The sequence below is a fragment of the Diabrotica undecimpunctata genome, chromosome 7, assembly GCF_040954645.1.
Source record: "Diabrotica undecimpunctata isolate CICGRU chromosome 7, icDiaUnde3, whole genome shotgun sequence".
Taxonomy (NCBI): Eukaryota; Metazoa; Arthropoda; class Insecta; order Coleoptera; family Chrysomelidae; genus Diabrotica; species Diabrotica undecimpunctata.
In genome coordinates, this window is record NC_092809.1 from 97647679 (window position 1) to 97672480 (window position 24802).

Sequence of the window (24802 nt, forward strand, 5' to 3'; positions counted from 1 at the left end):
TTTGTTACTAATTTTGTTTTGCTGTGTCACGAGTGTCTCCTTAGAGGCCTGGTGTAAACTAGCAATAATATTCTCGTAAATATCTGAAAATGTTTGTCTCTCTATTTCTCGTAGTTTTTCATCCAGTCGTCGTTGGTATAGCTGTTTAGTACTATCATTTATAAAACTATTGAAGTTGTACTTCGGAGTATCTACTGTCTGCAAGTCTTGCTTGTCTTCTAGGTTTTGGTCTCCGTGTATTATCTTAAGTGGGAACAAAATTTTCGCTCTTACTAAGTAGTGATCGGATCCACATGTTATTGCTCGGAGAACTCTTATATCATTCCACTGCAATACAGATTTTTGTTTACTAATAATGTAATCGATGACTGATTTTAGATTGCGTGTTTGTTGAATCCTTGTGTTGTTGAATGTATGTCCTTATGTTTGTAGAATCCATTGCTAATTTTTAACTCATAGCTCTCCCATAAGTGTATAAGTCTACCGCCATTATCATTAGTTGCCATTTCTCCAAAAGGTCCTACTACTCTACTGTTTTCCTGATATCCCGTTCTACTATTGAAGTCCCCAAGCATAATTATTTCTCTGTTTTTTCCTATGTTGTTATAAGTATATCCTCGATTTTTTGAAAGAAATCGTCTTTCACGTTGATTGTTGCATCATCAGAGGGGGCATAAGTGGCTATCATGGTAATCTTGTGCCCATATATGTCTATATTTACTCTTAGGATATTCTCATCAATTGTTTCCCAGTCTGTGATATTATTCTTAAGTTTTTTCTTTATTAGTATTGATACTCTCCTAGCGGCTCTTTTATCTTTCGGGACTCCAGTAAATATATGTATATAATTTCCTACCATATCAGTGCCAGTTCCTTTTTTTGTTTCAGTTAGTGCTATAATATCCATTTTCATTTGTTCTAGATCAGGCACAATGATATCAATCTTTTGTTTTATCCCCTGTATATTCCATGTACCAATATTCATAATCCGTTTTCTTAGCTTTGGTCGTTTCCTTGAAAACCCATCTAAAGTTCCGAGGCTTTGTTTAGGATTTTTGGTATGTTAAAATTTTGACGAGTATTGGCGAACCAGTCCAATGCCACAACCCCCAACCTTTAGGACCGGGTAATTTGTGATCAAGGTTTTCTTCCTCTAGCCTTTGACGATCCAACGACTATAACTACAACGTAGCAGCTTGATTCTATACAAACCCTAAAATCAAAGGTTGCCACTTCCGCCCTCCATGCCGTAGTGAAGATATTCTTCCCCGCCACGAATGCCGTTGTGGACTTCATCCGTAACCCTGGACAAGGGACTCTAAACAGGTACTAGTTTCTCGGGCCAGGAAACACCTGGAATCTGCGGAAGGCAGGGATTGATTCATTTTCCCTGATAGGACTATCCAATGGACTAACCAATGGAGATCCTACCCGTTACCTACTTTTTCAAGCAATATACTGTGCTAAAAGAATGTTCACAAATAACCAACTTATTCCAATGAAACCAAAAACCATGTTGCCACTTCTAACATGGGGTTATCTTAGCCGTTGAAGGGTTAATATTTGTTTTGATTATTTTCATCTTAAATTTTGATATTAATAATATGTCACTTGTAAACTGTTTGTAAATTGACGATAAATAAGCTTAATTAAATGTTAAAAATTAACAAACAATTACATCAGAGAACTATCAAACTCTATTTTTTTTTGCTTATCTCCTCTGTCGGTCTTTGAACATGAAGAGACCAAATTAGATAAGTAACGTTTAACACCAAACCATGGTTAAATTCAACTGGATAACTGGATAACTGGAGTTAGATTGTGTCCAGTAGTGTTCTTGTCGACAGAGGATACCACGGTAGAGACTGCAGGCGTTTGATCCGATAGTATCTGGTGTTGCTGAATGATAAATGTAGGAGGAGACGAAAGTGAGTTGTAATCCTTTAATAATACTCTAAGAAACCTCTACCAAACGCAATATATTAAATTCTTTATGAATACCTTTATGGGAACAAACGGTGAATACAGAGAGTTATCGAAAGAAATGAGAAAACAGTTCCACATCGACAAAGCTGATTAGATCTCTCAAATATGCAGAGAGATAGAAGAACATGGCTGTCGAAATGAACCGAGGGATTTATTTCAGAAGATCAAACTCCTTACCAGAAAATTTAAATCTCAAACGTGGTCTGTCATAGATAAGGAAGGTAATTTAAAGACCGATACTGACGAAATATTGGAAACAGTGCGAAACTGCTGTGGCGAGCTATATAAAAATAACGAGGTACCAGCAGAAAATCAATGACCCTCTGACTATCTTAGAGAACCTACTGTCTTACTCGCTGAAGTCAATGATGCAATTAAATCGCTAAAGACAAATAAATCCCCATGCATTGATTCAATACTAGGTGAAATACTATAGTTATTAGATAACAAAGGATTACATATCATTTATTCTATCTGTGTCATTGTTTGGAATTCAGGAAAATGGCCATCTGATTGGTGTACCTTAATTTATATTCCGCTACACAAAAAAGGAACTACTGCCAGATATGAAAACTACCACACACTGTCACTAATAACACATGCTAGTTAAATGTTGTTGCATATCATCAAAAACAGATTAAAAATCTATCTACATTACCAAATACCTCAGGAACAAGCTGAGTTTGTAAAGGGTAAAGGTACACAGGAACAAATCCTGAACCTGAGACAACTCATTAAAAAATCTAAAATATTTCAAGTATCTGTGATTATAAGCTTCCTTGACTATCAAAAGGCATTTGATTGTGTAAGCTGGATAAATCTGTGGTCCATTTTAATAGAAATGGACACAACAATGCACCTGGTGACACACACTGACAAAAGTTGGTCTGGAAATCAATAAATCTAAGACAAAAATAATGATTGTCGACAGATTCTACACTATTTCACTGACTAATATGTCAGTTGACAGTCAGTCAGTTTCTATTCTAAACCAACTCAAGATTAAAAAAAGGCTGTCCACAATATGTCTGCCATGTATTCTGCAATTTTTAGATCACGTGGTACGCAGAGGTGACGATAGTTTGGAGGAATGAATTGTTTCTAGAAACGTTCCGGGGAGGAGATCAAGAGGACGATCACCAACTAGATGGTCTGACCAAATTAAGAATTCTCAGAGCAGCTGAAGATAGAGACCAATGGAGAAAAGTTGTTAGGAATTTTGTAAGAAATCACGATTCTTACTAATGGGGCAACAACAAGAGAGAGAGAGAGAGAGACCTTTATGGAAGTCTTAATGAAAATCTCTAGAAAACCTTTATGAAAACCGATATGAGAACTTTTATGGAAATATTTGTGAAAACAACTGCTAGTATTTGCAGAAAATTCTTATATTATGTTTTAAGGAAAACTTGAAAACTCAACGTTTCCATTTTATAATTTGAAAATTGTTCTAAAAATACAGATTAATCATCATCATTTTGGCTTTACAACCCTGCGTGGGTCATAGTCTCCTCAAGAATTTCTTTCCAGTCGTCCCTATCCATCGCCTTCCTCCGTCAAGCACGTATTCCCCTGTTTCTTATGTTTTCATCGATGTTATCAAGGAACCTTGTTTTGGGTCTTCCTTTTCTTCTCTGACCAATGGGTCTATCAAGGAGAGTTTTCCTAGCTGGTTCCATCCTTATTACATATCCTATCCGCCTCAGACGTCATATCTTAAAATGTTTTACGATATGTGCTTCCTGATATATTCTATATACATACGTACAAATTAGATATAACACAAAAATATAATTGTAGACTAATGTAAAAAATTAATTGGCTTCCACATCTATATTTTGTTACGGTATATCATTTATTATTCTAAGTATATAAAAAGAAATAAACTGCCAATAAAAGGCAAACCAACTTTTTTGGAGAATATTTTTTATTAAAAACAAATACTTTGATTTTAGGAGTATGGTCACAAAAGTTTGAAGAAAATAAAGAAAGATTTAATACATTAGACACACTCAAAGTAAACGAAAGCCTTCGGCCAGAAAAATTGGAAAATAGCGAAATTTTAGGATATCACGGCAATTTTAAAAAGATCGAAGTTGACTAAGATCGTGAAGCACCTTGTAAAAATACATTGCATGTATCTAACTTTTAATAAAGTAATTTGATTATAATAGACCACTTAATTTACCTTAACATATTTTAATGATATTACATTGTTTAATTAACCATAATAATACAAACTGCGTTATATTTTTAAATAAGTAATATGTAAATATTCTGTTCCTTATATACATCAATCTTTTTTGTAAAAAAACTTAGTGGAATAATAATGAAGTTCTTTGAATCAATAACCACACCAGTATTTATCTACGAAAGTGAAAATTGAAGATTAATAAAGAGTCTAAGTGCTGAAAATTACACTTGCAAAAAATTTGCAATCTCAGTTTCGTAGAGGTGGAGCACCAGGTAAAAGACCAAGAGCCAGGAGTCCCTTTGAAGGTCTTGTGCTTCAGAAAGAGTTCTCTTCAAGCTACAAGTACTTTACCACCTTTACCCAATGCTATTATATGGACTTGTAGCGCGGTTACTATCGTCATTTTTGTCGTTTGGAATTGTTTTAAGAAACATTAAAAGGCAAATCGCTTTATTTTGCGGTTGAGCCACTTGCTATTTAAGGTAGCGCTTTTTTTTCCATTATTCCTTATTTGTGTATGTTCTTATGTGTTTTGTGTATGCACGTTTGTCCAGGCTGTAAGGTGCCAAGCTCAAAGCTAGGCTTTCTTTAAGTTGATTCCCCCTTGAATCTTTTCTGCAAAAAATTTTGTAACTTTTTGGTATTTTTGTTCACCAATAACTCCTACCTAAGTACTGTCAAAATTGAACGATTCGAACGAACTGGTAATATTTAAAAGAAAAGTTCTTCGACGTTTATGTATATCACGGTGTTGTAACGATATCTTCGCCAACCAGCATCATCGTTTGCTAACAACCAGGTCTCCATATGCCTGCACTTCTGCCAACAAATGAGCACTACCATCGATGTGCGCTGGAAATGGAAAACCGAGTATAAAATTCTGTGCAGAGCGACGAGATCTAAGTTCGATCCGGAGTATTGATCTGTCAAGAATTTCTACCCCGGTCTCTGAGTAGTGATGAGAGCTCACTGTCCATCTCGTTGCATCGGTTGAACGTTGATCAAAAGCTTCTATTATCCTTCTGTACCGCACCTCACCTTGACCAAGTTTTGATCGATCACTACCCGATCTTTGGGTATTCACTAAAGACATTCCTTCACACTATGAATTCATCAGTTAATTATATTTTGTTTGGTATTTTATTAGAATGTATTTTTATTTACAGTAAACTTGCGTTTTACTAAGTCTGATGTCTAATAGACTTACCCATTACAAATTGGCGCCCGAGCATAAGTAAAATGCCGCTTTATTTAGCAACAACACACACGCATTAACCCTTATCCGGGCAAGGTAGGTCCAAAGGGCCCGAGACGAGACTTCTTTTATCATAAACTGATAAAACAATTTTTATTGAATTTTATGCGTCACTGAATTTATTTAGAAGTATGTTTTCTTCAACATAGTCATGAGCTATTCAAAATATTCATTATTATTTTTGAAATTATTGCGTCGAAAAATTTTATCAAGTAAAGGGACAACACGAGCACGTTGGACCCTATTTGTATTTATACCTTAAGTCTAAATCTTTGCTATAGAACATAATCTGGCAGTGAGGTAATGTTTTGTGGATTATGATTCCGGAAATCCAATAATAAACTCTAAACGTGCAACAAACAATGTAAACTTCTCTTTGATGTGAACATCAAAGAGATGGTTACAATAGATGTTATATTTATTCTAAATGAGTATTTTAAAACTTCTAATCATTGTTGGAATGCAATAATATTGTTAGGTAGGGACCTATACATATTTTAAAATAAATAAAGCATCTGCTATCAGTCGTTTGATATTGATGTTAGTGTAGATAACAGAATCTACTGAAGGAGGTGGCATTGCAAGTGAGTCTAAAATTAAAGATCATCTTTTGGAAGCAAGTGAAGAGGATAATCAGCAAGTAGTATTGAATGATAATGAAGAAGAATGTGTAGCTACAAGTTCCCAGATTTCAGAGAGTAATTTTGAAACTAAGTATGGAATTAACTGAAAGAGTCAACCACAACCGACAGGGCGTATGCAATCCTGCGACATAATAAAAAGCAAAGTGCACAAAGTAATGTTAGCCCTTCGTCAAAGTGTAGATGATCCTGTTGATTCCATTTGTTTCTTTGTGGACGGATTTGTAGTGAAGTGTACAAATAAAGAAGCTGAAAAATCCTGGGGATAGAGAACTGAAAATATTGCGACTCTACAGAGCTATATGCCTTTAGTGAACTACTGCTAACTGCAGGGCACCTATGCTAACCCAATGAAGATATATTTTTGAGTAAGTTTTATGGACCTACTATATTTAAAGCTACCATGGGGTTAAAAAGATTCAAAGATATGTTAAGATTTGTTCGATTTGACGATAAGGACATCAAGTCTGAACGAAGAAGGAACGACAAATTAGCAGTAATACGGGATGTGAGAAATCAAGTCAACGGAAACCTTTTTGAAAAAATCTATTTACCAGAAAAACCATAACGGTAAATAAGCAACTTGTTTCGTATCGAGGTAGATGTCCTTTGAAGCAGTATATGTCTTCAAAGCCAGAGTAGTATGGCATAAAAATATGGTAGGTCTGTGACTCGGAAACGTATTACCCTTTAGGTGGAATACCATATACAGGGAAAAACGGAAATACAGTAGCCAAAGTCGTGCATTTCAAGTTGTAAAGCAACTCGTTGAGCCTTATTATAATTCCAAGAGGAACATGACTTGCTATAACTATTTCACTGATCTTGCTCTTGCACATGAATTACTGGTAAATTCACTAACTCTTATGGAGACAATGAAAAACAAAATAAGAGAATTGTTATTCGGGAATTTCTGCCAAACAAGAACCGTTTAGAGAAATCTTCAATTTTCGGATTCACTCCGAAAGCCATCTCCTGTTTCTCATATTCCGAAAAAACAAAGAAGACTCGTGGTCCTGTCTACCATGTACTACAATGCTTACTTTGCTACTGTCGATACGCTAGACCAAATGGTTTATATGTGCAAAACACGAACTAACCGTTGGCCTTTTACGAATATTTTAGACGTGGCAGTGGTAGCCTCATTTATTACTTGGACCAATTTACATCCAAAATGGAACGAAAACAAAAATGAAAAGCGAAGATTGTTTCTTACAATGACAGCAGAATAACTAGTATTGCCTCAAATTTTGAGAAGAAAATCAAGGGGACTACAATGGAAAACAAAACAGTGTATTGAAAAATGCTTACAGGTAGTTGAACCACACTTTTAAAGAGTCAGTATCTTTTGTTATTTCTGATGTGTTCTTTCCATTTTAGCCTGACATCTAGATTCATGCCCAGATATTTTGCTGACACCCAACGTGTTACGCAAATAAAAATTGTTACAGCTTTACGTAATTAAATGAACTATCATCTTTCATCGGTGTGCTTTAAAATATATACGAAAATAATAGAGAAGAGACTGAGACAAGAAGTAGAAATGGTATTGGGAGAAGAACAAATGGAATTTAGACCGGGAAGACAGACAAATGACAACATATAATATATCATTAGAAACCTAATAGAAAGAAGCATAGATACGGGGAAAAAACTAGTATTAGCATTCATAGACCTAAGAGCAGCATTTGACACGATAGAAAGACATATTATAGGGAAATGCTTGAGGAAAATTAACGTACCTAATGCATTGATAAAAATTATAGAAAGTACTTACAAAGAGGTAAAAGGAAGGGTACAAATAACAGGGGAAAGATCGGAAGCATTTAATTGGAAGAGAGGTATTAAACAAGGAGATAGTCTCAGCCGTTTGCTATTCATAATAGTAATGAACGAATTGATAAGAAACACTAGAGTCAGAACTAATCAACTACAGACAATAATAGGTTACCGTAGATTACAACCGGTAACAATAGAGTCCTTAATGTATGCAGACGACATAGTACTAATAGCAGATTCCGAGAATAAAATGCAGAAACTAATGGATATATGGGTAGAACAAATAGAAGAACTTAAAATGGAGATAAACGAGGAAAAAAGTAAGATAATGATAATCAGCGGCAAAGAAGATAAGGAAGATAATCAAATAAATATAAAATGTAAAAACTCAGAATTGGAAATAGTAACAACTTACGAATACCTGGGAAGTATAATAACTAATGATGGAAAAATAGACTGGGAAATAACATATAGAGCAAAGAAATCAAACAAGTTATATAATGCGTTAGCCCCAATAATGGGAAAAAGAGAACTTGCACGAGAAACAAGAATAAAAATATATAACACAATAGTGATACCGACTGTGCTCTATGCAAGTGAAAACTGGACAATTCTGGAAAAACATAAGAGCAGGATAAACGCAATGGAGATGAGACATCTAAGAAGGATAGTTGGAAAGACAAAATGGGATAGATTAAGCAACGAGACTATTAGGAGAATGGCCAACCAGGAACCGATAATGAACAAAATAGCAAAGAGACAAATGAACTGGTATGGGCATCTGATGAGGATGCAATCCAATAGAATAACAAGAAAAATTCATGAAGCAAAAAACATTGGAAAAAGAAAAAGAGGCAGACCAAGAAAAAAATGGATACAGCAAGTAGTAGAGGCGGGAAAACTTAAACAAAAATCACTCGAGGAATTGAAAATAATGGCAGGAAACAGAAAAGAACGGAAGAGGTAGGTAAACGGAAATTAAAATAGCTAGCCCAAATCCGACACCCTGTTAGGGTAAAAGGAAGGGGAGAAAGAAAGAAAGAAATCATCTTTCATCTGATAAAGTCACCTCGGGAAGGCACTCCAAAAACATTGACAATATAATTTAAAATAAAAACATCAAAATAAATATATTTTCAACTGAAATTGTCGTTAATTGTAATTAAAGATACCAAATAAAGTCTAATAAAAAATTGTCAATCTTTGGTAAATGATTTATAATACCCCGTATATTTTAAAATAATACTTCTAATTGCATATGATTTTTACGAAAAATACCTATTTATGAAAATCTGAAATTAAATGTCTATAATTTGACATGATATCAAAGTCTAAGGTCACGAAAAATGCATTTTAAATGCCTTTTGAAATATCGTTTAATGGCATAGTCAGTTTATCATTATTTGTAACAGAATAGTATGTAATTTGTAGACTATGGATACAATAGGTCTACTTATAACCGAACGTGAGAAAGTGCGCAAAAAAATTGAAAAATCAATGTCAGATATAGAACAAGATATTCAAATTATTAAAAAATGGCTAGGTACTCAAAAACATCTTCCCGAAATATCAGGTAATCTCTAGTATGTATGTATAATATTAATATACTATTAAAATGAATATACCTACTGTTTTCTACTACAAAAAGTGTGTTTAGTTACTTTCGCACGTTATCTACTTAAAATCATTTTTGTATGTATGAACAGCGTTAACAGGCCTTTTAGGTCCATTGCTGGATGGATAATTTCTATCGTTTTCTTTTCTTAGCTATCAGCTTCCAATCTCTGATTCCCATCTCTCTGACGTCTTCCATCACTACATCTCTCCATTTCTTTCTTGGTCTTCCTCTCTTTTTTTTGCCCTCAGGTACTCTCCAAGCAATATTCTTAACTAGTTTATTACCTTGCATTCTTTCTAGATGACCGAGCCATTCTAGTCTACGTTTTTTCACCACGGTTGTTATTGTAGAGTTAGCATACAAATGGTAAACTTCTGCATTAGTTCGTCTTCTCCATTCTCCCTCTACTACTTTTTCACCAAACATTCTGCGAAGTATATTTCTTTCCCATGCTTTCAATGTGTTCTGTATGATTTTGTTCATAGTCCATGTCTCGGCAGCATATAGCATTGTGGGTATAATTATAGTTTTGTATACTCATATTTTTGTATTACCTACGAGATAATATATCTTTGGCCTTCATTATTTTGCTCATGGCTCCAGTACACCTGTTGCTCTTGGTCAGTCTCAGGTTGATTTCAGTTTCTTCCTTACATGTAATAATAATAATATGTAAGTACATATATTCATCCACCTTCTCGAATTCTACAACTGATCCATCCTCCACCTCCAATTTAAAGGATCCCCTGGTGTTTATTCCTTTTTTGCTCGAGATCTCAGTCTTTTGGCTATATTTGATAGTTCTTTTCCATTTCTTGCAATGAGAACTACATCATCAGCGTATGCTAAGCATTGGTGCTCCTTATCTAATATAGTTCTGGACCTATTTATCCCACTAACCCTTAAAATTTTTTCTAGAACTATATTGAATAGCAATGTAGACAACGGGTCTCCTTGGCGAACACCTTTTTTTACTTCGAATTCTTCTGAGACTGTACCGTTGTATCTCACAGCACAAATGGTTTGTCTAATTGTCATTTTTACCAATCTTATTATTTTTTCTGGCACCTGGAACTATTTTAGCGTTTGTATTAATTTGTTTCTGTCTATTTTATCGTAGGCGGCTTTGTAATCAATGAAAAGTACTTGTGCTGAAATGTTGTATTCATAGCAGTTGATCAGGATTTGTTTTAGCATAAAAATTTGATCGGTTGTTAATCTATGTTTCCGAAATCGTCCCTGCTATTCTCGTAGATTCTTCTCCATATATATTTCAAATCGTTTTTTAATTAGTATGGCGAGTACTTTATATATTACCTCTAATAAGGATACTCCTCTATAGTTTGCACATTTAGTTCTATCTCCCTTTTTGTGTATAGAAATTATAATCGACTTATTCCATTCTTGAGGCATTTCTTCGGGGTCCCATACTTCTAGTATTAGCTCACCAAGTTGGTTTATTAAGGCCTCTCCTCCATATTTTATGTTCTCTGCCACAATGCCGCTCTCACCGGGGCTCTTTTGATTTTTCATATCTTTTATTTATTATTTCTTCAATTTCTTCTCTTGTGGGCTTTGGTATTTCTTCTATTACTATTTGAAGTTTAGGAACATTATAATTTTCTTCAGTAGTCACTCCGTCATTTGGTATCTCTTAGAAATATTCTTTCCACCTTTCACATATTTGGTCTTCGTCCACTATCAGGTTTCCTTACTTATCTTTACATTCATCGTTCTTCCCTGGTACCCAGTTTTATTATATTTTACCTCTTTGTAAAAATTTTTTAATTCATTTTTCTTGTAATTTTCTTCAATGCGGTTTATTTTATCATCCATATACTTTTGTTTCCGCTCCCTTAGGATTCTCTTTACTTTTTTTCGTTGTTCGGTATACCTTTCTAGGTCGTCTTGTTTTTGCGATCGTAAACTTTTTAATCTCAAATCTAATCTTTGTTTTAACTTTGTTCTACATTCGTCATCAAACCAGTGGTTTTTTCTAAATTTTTTTATTCTTGGTATGTTCTTCGACGTTGCTTCCTTTATAGTGTTTGTCATTTTCAAGAAACTTTTGTTGTATGTTAGTCACAACAGTACTATCTTGTTTGGAGTAGGTTTTTTGTATATCCTTTTGATAAACTTGCGCTACCTCAAATTTTAGCAGTTTTTCAAAATTAAATTTACGTTGCACTTTCTTTTTCCGTTTATGCTTTTTAATTATTGCTTGTTTCATATTAATTTTAACCAAAAAATGATCTGAGTCTACGTCAGCCCCTCTGCACGTTTTCACATTTGTTATTAAATTGGCGAACTTCTCTTGTATTAAAATGTGGTCTAGTTGATTAGTTTCATTCGATCCCGGAATTTTCCACGTTTCTTTATATATATTTTTTCTCCTGAAATACGTACTCGTTATTTTCATTCTGTTTTCAATTGCGAATGTAATCAACCTTTGTCGCTTATCATTTGTATTCAAATGTTTACTTTAACACCCTGTTATGTTTTTATATATTATCATCTCTTCCGACCTTTTTTTTGGCGTCGCCTATAATAATTTTAATATCTTGTCTGGGCATTTCTTCAGACAATGACTCTAATTTTTCATAAAATTCATCTTTCACTTCTTCTTCTTTTTCTTCTGTTGGGGCATGTATATTTATCAAAATTCCTACTGTCGCCTCCACTTGTATAAAACGTGTATGGGCTAATATTTTCGATGTTGTTTCCAGTTAAATGTGTTTCCTGTATTGCTATGATGTGTATTTTATATTTTTTAAGTTCTTCTATTAGGTAAATTAATGCTCCCTACTCGTATACTCCTCGTACATTCCATGTCGCAATATTTAGGTACATATTCTTATTTTTTATTTTGCTATTTATGTTCAAACTCATTTTCCTGTTCATCGCTAGGGTCCGTTGGCATAATAGGCCATCTTTTTCTTTTTCCACTACTATATGCCGTTTTTGGGTCCATATTTCTAGAATTTTCTCGTTTGAAAGTACCATTTCCGGTCCATACCCATTTTATGCCATCCACAGTTAGTTTTTTGTACCCTATTTTCACATTTTTTCCTTCAGCTATTAATTTTTTGCCCTTATTTACGATTTTTTGCCTTATGTGTCCTTCTTTTTCGGTCAGGTCATTGTTGATGAAGATTTTTTCTCCGGTAAGAAATCTAAGTTTGCTTTTTTCTTTCATTACCTTAATTTTCCATAATCCTTCATTTGTACCATATGACATATATTGTTTTTTTAGCTTCATTGAAGATTCTATTCGACATCCTCTTTTAGGTGCTTTTGTATAAAATATTTTACGGTATTTTTTAAGAGTGTTTCATCTGTTGCGTTTATTGATAGACCCGTAATTACTATGTTATTTCTTTTCATTTGTTTTTCAATCCTTTCTACTTTAAACTTTTATAAAATAAAGGCAGATATCGAGTACAGTTTTATTAATTAAATCTTGCCCAAGTACTTTCGCTCCCTAGAGCATCTTCAGGGGCATTTCGTCAATTTTGGGCTATCCAAAAATTGCAGAATGTCATAAACATATAATTAAACATACAGTTAAACATAACACTACACCAAACAAGTTTAAATAGTTTAAAATTATTTAAAAAGTCGAAGCTACATTCTGTCGGCAACAGGAAAGAGAACCTTACTTACTTTTATCACTTCAAACACTAGTTTTTACCGAAAGTGAGTTTTTTTTACAGAAATTTCTCACTGCTGTATTACGAAGTCTTTTTAAATTCACATATGTAAACAAACCGTAAATTATTTTTCGCTACTAATCGCGATATTTGGGATTTTAGTAGAAGAAAAATAAATTTACTTTTATCTGCTTAGTACTTACATCCAAAATCATTTTTAGTACAGTAAAATAAGCAAAAATATAAGGAAAATAAAGCATCCAGATATCTGAAATTATTTTTAGTTATTATAGGCCTATAGAAATAAAAATTATACATGTTTTGCAGAGATTTCGGCGTTCATGTTTTTAATTTTTTTACTTTTGAAAAGCTTAATATTTGAGGTAAAATTACAAAACTTTATCTCTTATAATATAAAAACGAAGCTTTAAAATGGCGATTGCAAAAAGTTGTAACATTAATTTGTTGATTCTTCTTCTTCTTCTTCTTCCTTCTTGTATGTAGGCTATAAAGTCTGTTACTTCTCTAATATTAGCCTCCTAAATTGTTTAAATTATCGCAGCATCTTTTTCTTGGTTTGCCAAAACTTCTTCGTCCATTTGGTGACATATCTCGTGCTATTCGTACTATCCTATCCTCTGCCATTCTACCAATGTGTTCGTTCCACTCCTATTTCCGTTTTGTCACCCATCCATTTATGCCTTGTATATTGCATGCTCTTTTTATGTTTTCGCTTCTCTCCCTATCCAACAGACTTTTCGCTGATATTCGTCGCAGTATTTTCATCTCTGTTGTTTGTAGTGGTCGTCTCGTTTTAGATGTGCCAGGTCTTGTCTCCTCCGTGTATGTTAATATAGGTCTAATTGCTGCTTTATAGATTCTCGTTTTTGTATCTTGTCTTAGGTGTTTGTTCTTCCAGATTGTGTCATTAAGAGATCCCGCCGCTTTACTTGCTTTTAAGCTTTCTTGTCGTACTTGTTCTTCAACATATCCGTAACTAGTTATATCTATTCCCATATATCTAAACCTTGCTTCCTGCTTTATTATTTTCACATCAATTTCCATTTGACATCGTAGTGGGTATTTAGATGTTGTTATACATTTGTTTTTTTCTGCTGATATTATCATATTGTATTTCTTGGGTGTTGTATTGAAGGTGTGTGTTAATCTTTGGAGCTCGTCTTCTGTCTCGGCAATTAATGCGGCGTCGTCTGCATAGCATAATATTTGGATTTCCCTTTACGTGCTGTTTGTATTATTTCGTCCATTATTATATTAAAGAAAAGTGGGCTAATCGAGTCACCCTCTCTGACTCTGCTAAAACTTGTTGACTCCTTGTTGGTTATAAAACTACAAAATAAGGCAAAATCGTTAATTATTTCTATGTAGGGCGGTACAATAGAAGCAATGTCCAAAATGTAACTTTTAAAGGACATACTTTTAAAGTTTATTAATTTTTTTTTCGTGCGTGTTTTCTACCGGTCCAAGTTATATTGTATAGATTGATAATAAAACAGGTGAGTCAAGAAATAAATATTTATTAAAAACCATTTAGAAGTAAAACATAATAAAAATTTGAAATTTTTAGGTACTAAGATATAGTTGAAATCAATACATAATTATAAAAGTAAAACACAAATGCACACTTTTGTGCATTAAAGTTCATCTGTTTCATCTTGAAGATTAGGGATGTCAATATATTATTATAAAATTGGTGGAAAATAGCCGATATCAAATTAATAATTGAAATTAATTTTTTTTTCTCTGTAGATATACATAGTTGTGAATCATATCTGTGAGATACAGAGAGAGTTGAAAATTTTCCACGACGTCTAAAGTTGATCACATTAAAATTATCATCAGTCAGGTTTTTCTTATTTTTGATTTTTCTTGGCTCGTTAACATCATATTGCAACCACTTCACATCATTTGTCACTTGAATACCAAACCATTTTCATTCTTTTTCTTCTAAACTAGCTGGTCATTGAAGAGTTTGGAAAAGTTTTCTTGCTTCATTTCACACACCTCAAATTTGTTCTTTTTCCCCGTGGATCGAATACCAATATACCAGTCATGTGGATGGTATATTGGAATTTCACTTTTTTCCTTTTGTTTTTCTATTAGGACGTGGTCTATGTAACTTTCCATATGTGTGTGCCCAGGAATTAAGAACTTATGGTTTATAATCTGTACAGTGGTGAATTCCTCTTTTCAAAAACATCGCCGACACATGAGAATTTTTGTTCTCACCTTTTACTGCCTTTTATAAAACACAACGAAAGATCTAAGAAAGGTGTAAGTAAACATTGCTGTAGGTAAAACGTGTAACATGCCTTTTTGACACTTGTTTTTAATTCTTCTGTTTTGGATTTTTTCATGCTATATACCTTATCTGCATTGGAGTGATGCTCTTCGCGTTGAATTGTAAGGGCAGCTTTGTCAGGATCACCAACTGCCGTCTTTATTTTCATGTTCAATAAATCATATGTACAGCATGTATCCTGTTTAGGTTATTTAATTAATAAATTTAGTGATCGGAAAGTTTTCTCATAAATTTTTCGACTGGATTTTCCTTGTCTTGGTAGTATAGGTCGTACATAATTCGTAGGTTAAAATGAAATTGCAAGTATTTCTGGTCGTTAGTACGTTTAGATTCGTACGATGGGAATGGAAGTATATGATTTTTAACACCTTCCATATCTTTTGGCGTCTTTGTATATGGTGGTGGGTTGTGTCCTTGTAGCATTTGCATTTTTCTTGATATATATTTTGAAATTCCCTCGTACTTATATCTATTAAATTGAAATCGGCAAGATAATTGTTCACTTTCGCTGAGGCACTTTCAAGAGCAGTGGGCCTCAGCGTTATGTCCAAAATTCTACGTCGAATTTGAAAGTTTTCTGTTTTGTTCCTTTTCATGGAAAATGTGTAGCAGTTTAATCACTTTAATGATTCAGTTGCAGTTTAAGTGAGGTTAGGAAGAATAGTTATTTCCATCCTCGTTTTGTTTCTCCCTGGTTGTCATCCTAGGCTTTCTGGCAGTTTGGAGATGAATTTGTCCATGTTCAGAAATTTTTCATCCAGTTCTACCCCCAGAAAATTTAATAGATCCAGTTCCCCATCCCATACATTATGCAGAGTGAAATTTAGTGCAATTTAAGGTAACTTTTTGTGTTAAATTTTAACGTCAAGATAGACATTTTTTGAAAATAATAATTGCTTTCGTTATTTAAAAAGATAATTTTATATTTGCAACTGTTTATAGCCCAGTAACATTTGTAAGTTTTGTAGCAACAGAGTTTGTAAACAACCATTTTTGCATTTCCAATAATTATTACAACTAGTTGTTGTAATAGTTATAATTTGGTACCTCGAAGCGGCGTCCATTTTAAATTGCTAGAGGTCCTTCTTGTTGTTTTGTTTGCCTATTTGATCCAAGAGACTTATGTAAGTACCCCTTTGTTTCATTATTGTAGTTGCCCCAATCCAACCCCATTGCCATTCACTTATCCACGACCCAGCTCTTCAAACAAACCCTGAGTGCCGTTCGCACAGTTTCGTTTATTTTGCTTGCCCTATCTCTGCCCCAGTAGTTTCTGTCCGCAGTTTTCAAACCCCCTATAATTATACCCTATGGGGTAGGCAAAATATTTCGTTACATCCTCTTGCGTCAGAGCTTGGAATGCCTGATATACTTGACTTTTTTTGTTTATAACAGTTATTAATCTTGGTTTCTCATCTAGAGTTGCACAAAAACATGCTTTGCATACAGAAATTCTGCTTCCACTTATTTCAAAAAAATATTGATGTGTCACTTCACGTTTTTTGGGATTATCCAAATTTCTCGAACGAATAGTTTTTTTTTGTGCACTATTGATGAATGCCGCAATACTTATTTCGGCATTCCTTCAACTCTAACATTTTCCTTGCTTTTACTTTTTCGTCTTTGACAGTTACAAATTCTTTACCGCTATGAAGACATTTTTTTCTATTTTTTCGCATTTTTCTAGCAAATGATTTGATAATTCTTCCTGCGTTGGAATGGATTAATGGAATTCTATCAGCATGAATATCACTGTTTATTTGACTTGAGCTCTGGATGCAGTTATCCACTTCCATAAATGGCCTTTCTAATATACTGGGAGAACAGTGGCTATCTTCTACAGACGAATAAGTCTTAGCTGTTGGTATATTGTGTGATTCTTCACTATCAGAATCTTCGTCAGGAACATACCTGGTATGAATGTCCATTAATTCGGGATCAACAGAGGGAGCTGGTGAAGAATGTATTGAATCCGATTTCTGATTTTGTAATGTATCAGGTAAATACCTCGATTGACTCGTCTGCCTCAACACCATGTCTATCAACTTTTTACTTCTGCTTCCCATAACTGCACTTGTTTACTTACACACTGTTAATAGAGAACTGCGTAATGTTGTTGCCAATTCACAAACTTTCTAAGTTATTAAAAAAAATCCATTCTCAGCACATTGCCAGTGGCGTTTAACTATTATTAGTTAGTAGTACAGTAGGGGCAAATACACACAAATTAGAAATGTTTGGAAAGGTAATTTAAAAACTCCGCCCATTGTGACGTCTGAGCTAAGATAGTCAATTGTCAATATTTTTTATATTTTGTTTTTCACGCTATCACTGTGACTATAATTTTGGTATTTTGGTTTTGTTTCTTAATATGGTTTATTGCTCCCAATATCTGGTCCATATTTTTGCTTTTTTAATTTAATGGTATTGTATTATTTTCAAAGACTATTTGACCGATTTGCAGTATTTTAAAATTAAGTTTTAAGTTTACCTTTTTATCCATTTTCTTATTCATTTTAGGTGATGAAGTAATAGAATTTTTTTTAACAAATTGTAAATACAGTATAGAAAAAACAAAATATGCTTTGGACATGCACTACACAGTACGTTTCATATTTCCAGAAATTTTTGAAAATAGTAATCCTAATTTGCCATATTATCATGAAACACTGTCCACCATGACGTAAGTATTTATTCTTTGCAGATCATCCACTGATTATTTTATTATTTTGATTTTTTAAATTTATGTACGTTACAAAACTGGAAAAATTTTGTTGAGATTATCATTATTGCTTTAAATATTGCTTAGATGAAAGGTATGTAAGAATAATCACTTAATTATTACAAGAACGCTGCTAAACTTTAAAAAAGAAGATATTGTTCTGTTAAAAAGAGAAGTTAGTGATACTCCTTTTATGGACCAGAATGGTTCTGCAGTATTTCGAAATATAAAGAAATTTATTGCAGCATACTGTAACAAAAGCCAAGCAAACAGTTCACTAAATTATATATTATATTATTTTAACAAAATACTTTAAGCTTTTTAGAAAAAAGTACTCGCAATAATCACCAGTATTCTCATTGGATGCTGCTGTGCTTTTTAAAATGATCAAAGAGAAGAGGGCAAGTACTAAATGAAAATTATGCGAAATTGTAGACGAAATGAGCGAATCATATTACCGGAATCCGTCCAATTGTTAATAAAATGTTGAAATTTATTTCGAATCTTGATCATTTCCAGTTTGTATCTTTGCTAATAATTACAGTTATTTTTTCAATAATAAAAATATCGCTATTGTAAATAGCTTTTAAATGATTGCATCAAAAAATAAACATAACATTATAACATGATTATTTACTTACAATTATAGGACTATTATTCCTTTACCAAAGATGACGACAGAACTCCAGCGAATTGTAGTAGTCAAATACAGTGAAAATGTTAATTCAGCATATAGTCCTTACAAAATGATAGCACATGCAGCTAATTTATTAGAAATATTATCTCATGAAGATCTTATGATGGGACTGGTTGTTATTTTTGACAACAAAAATATGAAAATGGAACATGTTAAAAAACTAACACCGACATTTTTCAGAAAAGGTTTAACAATATTTGAGGTAAGTTATTTAAATTATTGTCGTAAAGAAACTAAAATAAAATGCCTAAATATCAAGAATACGGAGCGTGACTTGTATGTTTTTCAATTATTCCAATAATCCACACCTTCAATATTGCCTGGAGGTAATAGGTCTCCTATTACCTCCTAACGATAGCTGCTATAAACAACATTAAGGAGGGAAAAGCCGCAGGACCAGACGAGTTCTACTAAGAATTTTTGAAAATTATGGATAAAGACGAAGTAAAAAGACTTACCTTAATCTTTAACAATATAAACCAAAGTGGAAAAATACCCCAACAGTGGCTAAGATCAACTTTTATAACAATCCCTAAAAAACCCAATGCCAAAAAATGTGAAGATTATCGAATAATAAGCCTTATGAGCCATCTCCTGAAAACTTTTTTAAAAATTATACATAAAAGAATATTATAAAAAGTGTGAAGAACACATGACAAACACACAATTCGGCTTCAGGGATGCATTGGGTACTCGAAAGGCACTTTTCGCAATACAAGTTCTCTTTCAAAGATGTAGAGACGTGAATTGTAATATATACGTCTGTTTTGTTGATTACCAGAAAGCGTTCGATAGAATAAAACATGACGAACTGATGAAAATATTAAATTCAATTGGTCTAGACAGCAGAGATCGCCGTATAATACACAATATCTATTACGAACAAACTGCAGCTGTTAGAGTTGGGGATCAGTTAACAGACGACATAAAGATAAAAAGAGGTGTGCGACAGGGATGTATATTGTCCCCATTATTGTTCAATACATATTCAGAGCACATTATGAACCTAGCGCTAACGGACATAGACGAGGGAATACTTATAAACGGAGAACGATTGAACAACATAAGATACGCTGATGATACTGTCATTATGTGGCAAAAGTAAGTAGCAGGTTTGGGCTTGATTTTAAAACCAAAAAAACCAAATACATGGTTATAAGCAAAAATAGGATACCACCTAGTCAATTACTAGTTAACCAACAACCTATAACACAAATCACCAACTTTTGTTATCTGGGTGCAAACTTAAATGAACAGTGGGACCATTCGACGGAAATTAAGATAAGGATCGAGAAGGCAAGATCAGCTTTTGTCAAAATGAAAAAAATCTTTAACAGCCACGATATAAAATTGGAAATAAAAAGAAAAAAAAGTTCGTTTACTAAAATGCTACGTATTCTCCTTTCTTTTATATCGTATGGAGTCATGGACCTTAACTGAAGCATAACTGAAGAGACTCAAAGCATTTGAGATGTGGTTCAATATAAAATAAATCAGTGCAAATCCTTGCATATGCTGATGATATTAATATGGTTCGGAGAACGCAAAAAGCTGTACGAGAGGCGTTTCTAGCATTAAAAGAATCAGCTACAAAAATGGGTATAATAATAAACACCAACAAAACGAAGTATATGAAAAAAAGCACGCAACCACAAATCCTACGCCCACTTGTTATAGAAAACGATGTGATTGAAGCAGTGAACGAATTTGTATACCTGGAAGCGCTCCTTAACTCTGAAATTATTACTACCGCAACAGATGCTATTTTTGCTCAATCTCCTCCTTAAATCCACAATTATATGGAAAAATACAAAAATATATTCTACAAACTCTACAAAATAATAATACGCCCAGCCCTCGCATATGATTCAGAGACCTGGATTCTAACAAAAAGTAATGAAAACATGTTAGGATGTTTCGAAAGAAAAGTACTAAGGTGAATCTATGAAGCAGTGAATAACAACGGTGTGTGCAGAAGACGGTACAACTTCGAACTTTATAGAAGATACCAGGAACTAGATATCGTAAAACATATTAAGACAGCACGTCTGAGGTGGATAGGGCATGTAATGCGGATGGAACCAAATGACCTAGCTTAAAAAACGCTTGATCGATCCATTGGTCAGAGAAGAAGAGAAAGACCCAGAACAAGGTTTCTTGATCAGGCAATGGATAGGGACGACTGGAGAAAAAATCTTGAGGAGGTTAGGGCCCACGTAGGGTGGTAAAGCCAGAATGATGATGATAATGGTTAAAGTTCTCCTCTCATGCTATATTCTGTATATACTGTAGCTTTTTGATCTTGATGGTGTTCATACTTCCTTATTATTTTCCATCCTTCTTAGTACTTCAATATTCGTGAATAGATCTAACCAACTTTTACGTAGACATATAATAGTTAAGCCTTCAATCTACATGCAAGGAGCATATTTAATGTTCAAGCTTCCATTTTGTGGAATATATTGAAGAACAAACAACATTCCCTTTTCTTTATGATAAATGGATTTTTTGCTTGTCATATTGTTGCCTTCAGTTCTTTAGTGTAACACTTGTATACATAACCTTTTTCTATATATTTTTAGTTTTGGACATTCTTTATTGTTTCTTCATGTATATTGATAAGGATTCTAAACATTTCTAAATTTTGTGATTATCATAGGCTATGTCTTTATCTGCAAACCATATATTGTTGGTGTGTTGACCATTTATTTTTATAATGGAAAGCAGATGGTTAGAGATGTTTCATATCGAAACATCTATATTTATTCACCTATCTTTTTATATTTCAGAATGCTTCGAGTATTCGAATAGCAAAAATTCATATAATCAATCACCAGCAACGTTTTATGGAAATACTATTTAGGATTGCTAAACAATTTTTGAAGAAAAAGTTTTTGGATAGGGTAAGTTATTATCCTTATTAAATTATAATTTATTTGACCGATCATGGCTAAAAGAAAAGTCTGACTCGTGAACATCCAAGATCATTAATCATAATAAGTTTCTGACACAATAATAAACATTATTCTTTTAATGCGTTATAAATATTAAAATATTAAAACAAGTGATAATTTTTTTACGGGTTAATTTCAATTCTCCATTTTCTTTAATACAGACGGGCCAGAAATATACTCCAAAAATAGTGACAGTACCATTTTAAAGTGATCTATTTCACTAATAGTCATCATAAAGGAGTGTAATCCAATACTAACAAATAAATTAACAGACTGGAAAAGTTTTAGATCAATTATTGAAGATAGAATTGAATTAGCAGTGCCATTAAAAAAACCTGAACAATTAATTGAGTTAGTAGAGTTATTTGTTCAAAATATACAAAAATTAGCATGGAAAACTACTCCTACTTCAATATCAAATGTAAAAGGAAGAAACTATCTGAAAGAAATTAAAAAGTAAATTAAAGAATAAAGAAAACTAAAAAGAATAAAAAGAATAAAACCAATATTAAAAGAGAAAAAAGTGATTCCAAACCACCAATTTGGCTTCAGAAATAAACATTCTAAGATTCATCAGGTATACAGAATTGCCAACATAATTGAAAAACCATTAGAAGAAAACAAAGTACGCTCTACAATCTTTTTAGACGCAGCTAAGGATTTCGATGCAGCTAAGTATGTGGTAAATGTTTACTCTTCAAATTCAAAATTATTGTCTAAATAATATTCATTTTCAGTCATACACTTCTAGATATCTCCAATATTCGCACAGCACAATCGAGTGTAAGGAAAAAGATTGACCAAAAAACGGCATGAATGGTGGAGATTTAAGTTACCAAGGAGTTTTTTGGCATTCTTAAAGAGCATAGTTATTGCTCTTAAATTGTTGTCATGAATGAAAAGGTTTAATTAACTCGATGTGAATTCCAGATTTTAATATTATTAAGGCTTTCTCGCTATCTATTTGAGTTTGTTGAGTCCTCTTCTACGTAATATCTTTAATATATTGAATCCCTATTTATTTTATTTAATCTGCATTGTTAAGAGGTTAATTGTTTTTTTAATTTAATAGTTAGGTGACGTTGTTTGCAATTTTACAGAAAATTCTTTATTTTTTATGTATGTTGTAATGATCCTATTTTTTCTATAATTCCTTCATTTCAATCAATGTTTCCATTCTCATCTATTCTTTGGCCTCTTTTATTTTATTTCTAATTAATTTATATTTTTCTCTATATTTATCTGGATTTTTGTTTTTATATTTTTTTCTTTGTTCCATGATTTTCCGTATTTTTATTTTTCATCTAAGGTTTGTGGGTTTCTTCTGGCTTTTATAAAGTTGTGTTCTGTCTTTCTAATAGAATCTTAGATTTTGCTCTACATTATGGTCACACTCTCAGAGTTTTTCATTTCTAATGTTAATCTTTTTATTTCTTGATTTATACAAATTGAAGTCTCATCACGTATTTCGTTTATCCTAAACAACTGAGTGTTTAGGATATCTTAGAAATAGGATTTTATTATCTTTTTTACCCTCACAGTCATTTTTGAGACAAGGAGGTGATGGTCTGATGAGATATCTGCTATAGGCTAAATCTTATCGGTTATAATGGAATTTTCAAATCTTAGGCTGAATAATATAAAGTCGATCTGATTTCTAATATAATTTTGTTCATCCTGTAGAAACCTCCAGGTATACAGTCTGTGGGATGGTAGTCGAAACCATGTATTCATTATTGTCAGGCTCTCTTATTAACAAAATTGAGCCAATCTGTCTCCATTAGCATTTTTTGTTTCTAAACCATAATTACCTATATTGTCCACTCGGCCTTTTCCTGATATTTGCAATTAAACAGCTCATTATTATTTTAATTTTTTTCTTCTTGGTGTATCGAAAAAGTTGTTTAAGTTGTTAATAAACATGTTCTATTACAGACCGCTAACAGAAAACGAAAATCCAAAATAAGTGTAGAATCACAAAACATGCTGAAACAAAGAAAAGATCTTCTGAGACAAAATGAAAAAACAAACACTGCAGAATTTAAGGAACTATATCGAGTATTTAGAAAACAGATAAAAGATGACATTAAAAAAATTCAAGAAGACCAGACAGAACAAGTCATAGAGAAAAATCGAAGTCTTAAATGCACCAACGCGAAACTAGGAAAGAAAAACATAATAACCATTAAAAATGAACAAGGACAACTGGAAAAAAGTAAATCTGATATAGCAAACTCAACTGAAAAGTTCTACTTCGATCTGTGTCGTTCCAGAAACGATCAACCTAACTACTCAAAGCAGAACTTGAAAAGGCAGATAACAAATGTCAACTCAGAAATAATGCCCGAAATAAGCAACGAAAAAATAGAAAGAGCAGTAAAAAAATTAAAAAGGAATAAAGCTCCTGGAAGCGATGGAATCGTAGCAGAAATGCTGAAGAAACGCGGGGAAGAAGCCACCACATATCTAAAAATACTATTTAATAAATGTCTCTTCGAAGGCAATATACCTGAATAATGGAATACTGCTAAAAAAATACTAATACACAAAAAGGGAGACACCACAGACCTGAAAAATTATCAACCAATTTCACTTCTTTCACAACTTTACAAAATCTTTATAAAGATTATTACAAACAGGTTAACAACTAAATTTGACGGATATCAACTAGTATAACAAGTCGGATTTAGAAAAGAGTACAGCACCTGTGACCACCTATATACTTTAGAAATCCTAATAGAAAAGACTAACGAATACAATCTCCCATTATGTCTGGTTTTTATAGATTATAAAAAAACTTTTGATAGCGTAGAACTGTGGGCAATAGAAGAAGCATTAGTCAACAACCGGATCGACTCCAGTTACAGAATATTAATACATAATATTTACGAACAAGCTGAAATGATAGTGACGTTGGGTAATAGAATCGATACAAGACCAGTAAAAATCAACCGTGGCGAAAGACAAGGAGACACAATACCTC

At 33.0% G+C, this 24802-nt stretch overlaps 2 protein-coding genes across 7 annotated transcripts in view; both read left to right on the top strand.

Annotated features, from left to right (window-relative positions):
* LOC140446884 (alpha-tocopherol transfer protein-like) overlaps positions 1–4157 on the top strand; it is a 65468-nt gene extending 61311 nt beyond the window's left edge. For all 3 annotated transcript variants that reach the window (XM_072539463.1, XM_072539462.1, XM_072539464.1), the window contains exon 7: positions 3942–4157. In XM_072539463.1, the coding sequence (XP_072395564.1) occupies positions 3942–4090 (149 nt within the window). In that variant the 3' untranslated portion in view covers positions 4091–4157. The remainder of the gene's footprint in view (positions 1–3941) is intronic.
* A 5093-nt stretch (positions 4158–9250) lies between these two features.
* LOC140446886 (alpha-tocopherol transfer protein-like) overlaps positions 9251–24802 on the top strand; it is a 42355-nt gene continuing 26803 nt past the window's right edge. For 2 of the 4 annotated variants that reach the window (XM_072539467.1, XM_072539468.1), the window contains exons 1-4: positions 9251–9428; positions 17967–18129; positions 18818–19067; positions 21655–21768. In XM_072539467.1, coding sequence (XP_072395568.1) covers positions 9290–9428; positions 17967–18129; positions 18818–19067; positions 21655–21768 — 666 coding nt within the window. In that variant the 5' untranslated portion in view covers positions 9251–9289. Of the gene's footprint in view, positions 9443–17966; positions 18130–18817; positions 19068–21654; positions 21769–24802 lie in introns of all 4 variants that reach the window. The other 2 variants (XM_072539469.1, XM_072539470.1) reach the window with 2 other exon arrangements.